At 32.8% G+C, this 5,598-nt stretch overlaps 1 protein-coding gene across 1 annotated transcript; it reads left to right on the top strand.

Annotated features, from left to right (window-relative positions):
- Nucleotides 1-558: 558 nt before the first annotated feature.
- LOC139852809 (probable carotenoid cleavage dioxygenase 4, chloroplastic) lies at nt 559-3,284 on the top strand. Its single transcript, XM_071842145.1, has 2 exons — nt 559-2,009; nt 2,688-3,284. The coding sequence occupies exons 1-2, from the start codon at nt 589-591 to the stop codon at nt 3,046-3,048; spliced, it is 1,782 nt and encodes a 593-aa protein (XP_071698246.1). The 5' UTR covers nt 559-588; the 3' UTR covers nt 3,049-3,284.
- Nucleotides 3,285-5,598: the final 2,314 nt, after the last annotated feature.

The raw sequence follows: 5,598 nt of genomic DNA, 5'->3' as shown, positions 1-5,598 counted from the left end.
ATTCAGTGTTGAGTGGGTTTTTTGGTCTAAGGTTGATGTGGTAGTTAATAAGTTTAATCGTGAATGTCTGTATGACTAATATAAGTACCGCATATAGTTATTTTCAAATTCAAATAAGTAATCGGATATTTATATCATATAAGCCATTGTAGAACTTTCAATTCATGAGCAATCTCTGAGTTTAGATCGATCCCCTTCATTTACTGATATATCTTATAAGCTACTAAAAATACATTATTCAGATAAGCCATATTTTTTTGTATTATTGTTAGGTGATGCTCTAAGTGATCTATAGGTAAGAAAAATGTGGTCCAGATTGACAATTGCTATATGAGTGAACAAAGTCTAGCAAGTACAGTATTTTCACATGATATCCATAATTTTTGATGAAAACTTGAAAATAAATTTTCTATATCATAGATAACAACCCCAATTGGATAATAGCATTGTCATATTTTCTATGGACTCAGGAAACAGTTGAAGGAATAAATCAAAATCTAATGGTAGAAGGCACTTGAGGTCCTTTTCCTTCTTTTGCTATAAAACCATGTGTCCATACTGTTGTGGTAAAGCAACCACTATCACATTATGGATTCCTTTTCTTCATCATTTCTTTCAACATTTTCACCACCAAATTGCACTTCTTCTCATCCCCCACCGACACCATCGTTACCCTCACCGTCTTCCTTTCGTGTGTTTTCTGTTCGGACCGAAGAAAAAACACAAACGACCACGACCACGACCAAAAGACAACCTAGTCAAGAACCATCAAAAAAGCAAACACGAAATATCGTGAAACGCACTAGATACATAGTGCCAGATCAATCTCTACCATCTACGATCTTCAATGCGTTTGATAGCATTATTAACAACTTTATTGATCCACCACTAAGAATTTCAGTTGACCCGAAACACGTTTTGTCAGATAATTTTTCACCTGTTGATGAACTCCCTCCTACTCAATGTGAAGTCATTGAGGGTACTCTTCCAAGTTGCCTTGATGGGGCCTACTTTCGTAACGGGCCTAACCCGCAGTTCCTACCACGAGGCCCGTACCATCTTTTTGATGGAGATGGCATGCTTCACGCGATTCGTATATCTAAAGGAAAAGCCAAGTTTTGTAGTCGATACGTGAAAACCTACAAATATAACATAGAGAAAGACGCAGGGTTCCCTATTATCCCAAATGTATTTTCAGGGTTTAATGGCCTAACTGCTTCCGCAGCTCGTATGGCAGTCACAGCAGGCCGGTTTTTGTCGGGCCAGTTTGACCCGACAAAAGGTATTGGTCTAGCCAATACTAGCTTAGCTTTTTTTGGTAACAAACTTTACGCATTAGGGGAGTCAGATCTCCCCTATGCCATCAAATTAACGAAAGATGGGGATATAATCACCCTTGGACGTCAAGACTTTGACGGAAAGCTTTTCATGAGCATGACTGCTCACCCGAAAATCGACCCATTAACCAAAGAAGCTTTTGCTTTTCGATACGGGCCAATTCCTCCTTTTTTAACATTTTTTAGGTTCAACGAAAACGGTGAAAAACAAGCTGACGTCCAGGTTTTCTCAATGACAAGCCCGTCTTTTCTCCACGACTTCGCAATCACCAAAAACTACGCCATTTTCCCCGAGATACAAATCGGAATGAGCCCGATGGAAATGATCGGTGGTGGGTCCCCTGTGAGTGCGGACTCAGGAAAGGTGCCACGACTCGGGTTGATCCCGAGGTACGCTAAAGACGAGTCTGAAGTGAAGTGGTTTGAGGTTCCAGGTTTTAATGTCATACATTGTATCAATGCTTGGGAGGAAGATGATGGAGATACGGTGGTGATGGTGGCTCCGAACATATTATCGGTTGAACATACGCTGGAAAGAATGGAATTGATCCATGCTTCCGTTGAGAAAGTGACTATCAATTTGAAAACCGGGATGGTATCTCGCTACCCGCTTTCCACCCGGAATCTTGACTTTGCTGTTCTCAACCCGGCTTATGTTGGTGTAAAAAACAGGTTGTTAAAATGTTTATGTTATAGTTATGGATATGGATATGTATGTTTGGTTTTCTATATTTTAAATATGCCTCGGAAACAAGTTGGGTTGGGTTGGATTGCGTCAAGATTCGAATGAGTATGGGTTAAAATGGGTTTGGGTCAAAACGGGTTATAGGTGGCACGAGTCTCAGTTTTCAAACGGGTTGGGTCGATCAGATCGAGACTCATTTTTTCTTATTATATTTTTCAATAAAAAAAACTTAGAATGATATATTTTTTATTTTAATATTTTTTTCTTTATATATATATTATAATTTTTATATCACTTTTTGTTTTTAATTTTTTTTATTTTTCTAGTTATATATATTTTTGATTATATATATATATATATATATATATATATATATATATATATATATATATATATATATATATATATATTAACTTTTAAATTTATTTATTTATTTATATTTATTTCTTCATATTGAAATGGGTTGGAAATGAGTTTCAATGGGTGTAGATAAACTTCTAATATATTTATATTAATGGGCTAAAGAAGAGTTCAAATTGGACTATTTTCTTTTGTTTTCTTGAGACCCAATGGACTCAAATGGTTGACCCAACAGATTCAATTTTTAGAGTATGTGTCTTAATTGTCGGGAATAATTTTAATGAAACTGTGACACAAACATGCAGGTATGTGTATTGTGGAGTGGGCGATCCGATGCCTAAGATCTCGGGCGTTGTTAAGCTCGACGTGTCACAATCGGAACTTGATAGAAGAGAATGCATCGTAGCTAGTCGGATGTTTGGGCCGGGTTGTTTTGGAGGTGAACCATTCTTTGTGGCTAGGGAACCTGAGAATCCGGATGCTGATGAGGATGATGGTTATGTAGTTTCGTATGTGCACAATGAGAATACGGGTGAGTCTCGATTCGTGGTGATGGATGCCAAGTCGCCAACGCTCGAGATCGTAGCAGCCGTGAAGTTACCCCATCGGGTACCATATGGCTTTCATGGTCTCTTTGTTAGTGAAAGTGACCTTAACAAGTTGTAATAATGCATGAATGAATGGATCATATTTCATATAGAAAGTCGATAGCATAGATACTTTTGGTCTTGATTCAAGCATAATACAAGATATAATGTATATATTATATTGTATATTGTAAATTGTAAATGTAAATATTGTATATGATCTAAAAACATAAAGGAAAACACACTTTGTTTTCATGTAAAAAAATATATACCTTTAAGTAAATATAGATCGACCCTGATTTCTTGTTTGTTTTATCACTTATCTAATCTTTTAATCTAAAGGTAATGATAAATTAAAAAATTGTACATATATATAAATTTTTAATGTATAATTTGATTTGAATATTTCGGAACTAGACAAACATGGCATCGATTTAGTCCTTTAGGCAACAACAACGTCGAGACCGTAGATTTCAGCTTAATAACTTGTCCAGAGGTGTGAATATACAAGTGGTGGAACTTGCAAAGTTGCAATTGGTCAGCCCCAATAACGTGGCAGAAGCTTTCTCCGAGAACCATTCTTTCGCTAATACTCCGAATGGAAAAATTATATGCTAAGCTACAAGGTGGGTTTGAGATATATCATTTGGATGTTTAGAATTAGAAATCACAAAATTTTCCGCAATAAAAGTTGGGCTGCAGCAACAATTATAACAGAGATACAAGTGCAAATAATAATCCACTTCGTTTTTTTGCTTTTCAAAAAAAAAAAAAAAAAAAAAAAATGTGTACAATTTGGATGGATTTATTATGATGTATATACCAGTATGCTTATCTAAATGGTGTGCGCTTACAATTTTATGGTAAATTATAGTTGTACCACACTTTATCTACATTTTTTGAACGGCGATATCGACATTGAATACACTCATTTGTCACCCATACACGCGTTAGGAGGAAACCCAATTCGTGATGATGTTGACAGTACCATCGAAGGTTGAGAAAACCCTCCAGAGACCTTCCCAAATCGCATTGATGTTGGCAGTACCATCAAAGGTTGAAAACTCCCTGCTTGGAGTGATGATTGAACCTGAATACCCTAAGTTGAATCTCACCACACTTTATGTACATTAATTAAAAAAAATTCAATTAAATTATTAGAGTATAAAAGTGATTTTATTGATTATTGATTAATGAGATAACGAAATGTATGTATCTACAAATTAGTAGCAAAAATTATACATAATTCGATTCAATTAGATACTGTTACGTTTTCTTGCTCAAACATTTTTCATTTAATCGTCATCAAAAATACTCATATGGGTATGGGTTCGTTGTTAAATTATTTTTTTTTTCTTCTTTTTCATAAAAAAAAAACTCAGGTTAAACAAAATTGGGAAAATTGTTTAAATATATATTATTGTATGCAAGTCAGGACTTATACATCATGAATCAAGTTACTATAGTTTTTTAACACAGTTGGTCCCTCAACATAATGACTGTTAATTATCTCGTCACAAATCTCCTTTCAATCAATTCTAATTTCTTCTTCACATATTCATTTTCATCATTGAAAACTAAGAACCCTAATTTAAAAAATCATGATTTGAATCAAAACTATAACAACTTAACCTACAAATTCAAATAAAATCTAAATTAAAACTCATACTCTTGTCCAAATATTAACTTCTTGTCTTTCTTCTTCATATATAAGCAAAGAATCGAATGTGACAACCCGGAAATTTTTGACCAAATTTAAACTTGATCTTTATATGTTTCCGACACGATAAGCAAAGTCTGTTAAGTTAAATCTCAAGAATTTTAAACTATATTCATACATTCATTTAATCTCGACCAAATTTCGACGATTCACGAACCATTATATAAATGAATATGATTATATATATATATATATATATATATATATATATATATATGTGTGTGTGTGTGTGTGTGTGTGTGTGTGTATTATAACTTGAGAATGTAACAAAGTATTAAACGTATAATACTTTACATGAACATATTTGTTCAATATAGTTATCGACGATATTAAAAGATAATCTCAAATGATTGAATTATCTGATATATTGTGTTATGATTTCGAGTCTATGTTGTAAGGTCCAATGTGATTTGAAAAATCTTTTCATTTTAACAACATTCGAAAAATGGTAATGTAATTTACATGAAAGAAACAAAAGTGTCACGTCTTCTTTAAAAACGAATATAATTTTATAAATATTTAGAATCACTTTTGACAAATTATTAATGAGTCATTATGATAAGGATAAAGGTTTTAACGTTATCTTAAAATTTAGAATCTTCTAGAAACCTTTTGACAAGTTATAAATAATAACGATCCATGATGTAATTGAATATAAATATATAAATAACTTGCAATGTGTAATTAAGAACGTGTTTGTATATATTTCGAACTATTTAATAAATGATATTTGTATTCGATTAGTAATTAAAATATTTGATAAGTTAGAGTGAACGCTAGTACATAAATGATTCATACCAATTTATGTTATATTACGAAAACGACTAAAATATAATTAGTTTTGAAAAACTAAATATTGTATTATTAAATAAATATTTCAATTATATATGAACAAATTTTTTTAAAATG

This window comes from Rutidosis leptorrhynchoides, chromosome 6 (assembly GCF_046630445.1).
Source record: "Rutidosis leptorrhynchoides isolate AG116_Rl617_1_P2 chromosome 6, CSIRO_AGI_Rlap_v1, whole genome shotgun sequence".
Taxonomy (NCBI): Eukaryota; Viridiplantae; Streptophyta; class Magnoliopsida; order Asterales; family Asteraceae; genus Rutidosis; species Rutidosis leptorrhynchoides.
The sequence above is the reverse complement of the archived record's forward strand: the minus strand, read 5'-3'. Positions and strand labels throughout refer to the sequence as shown.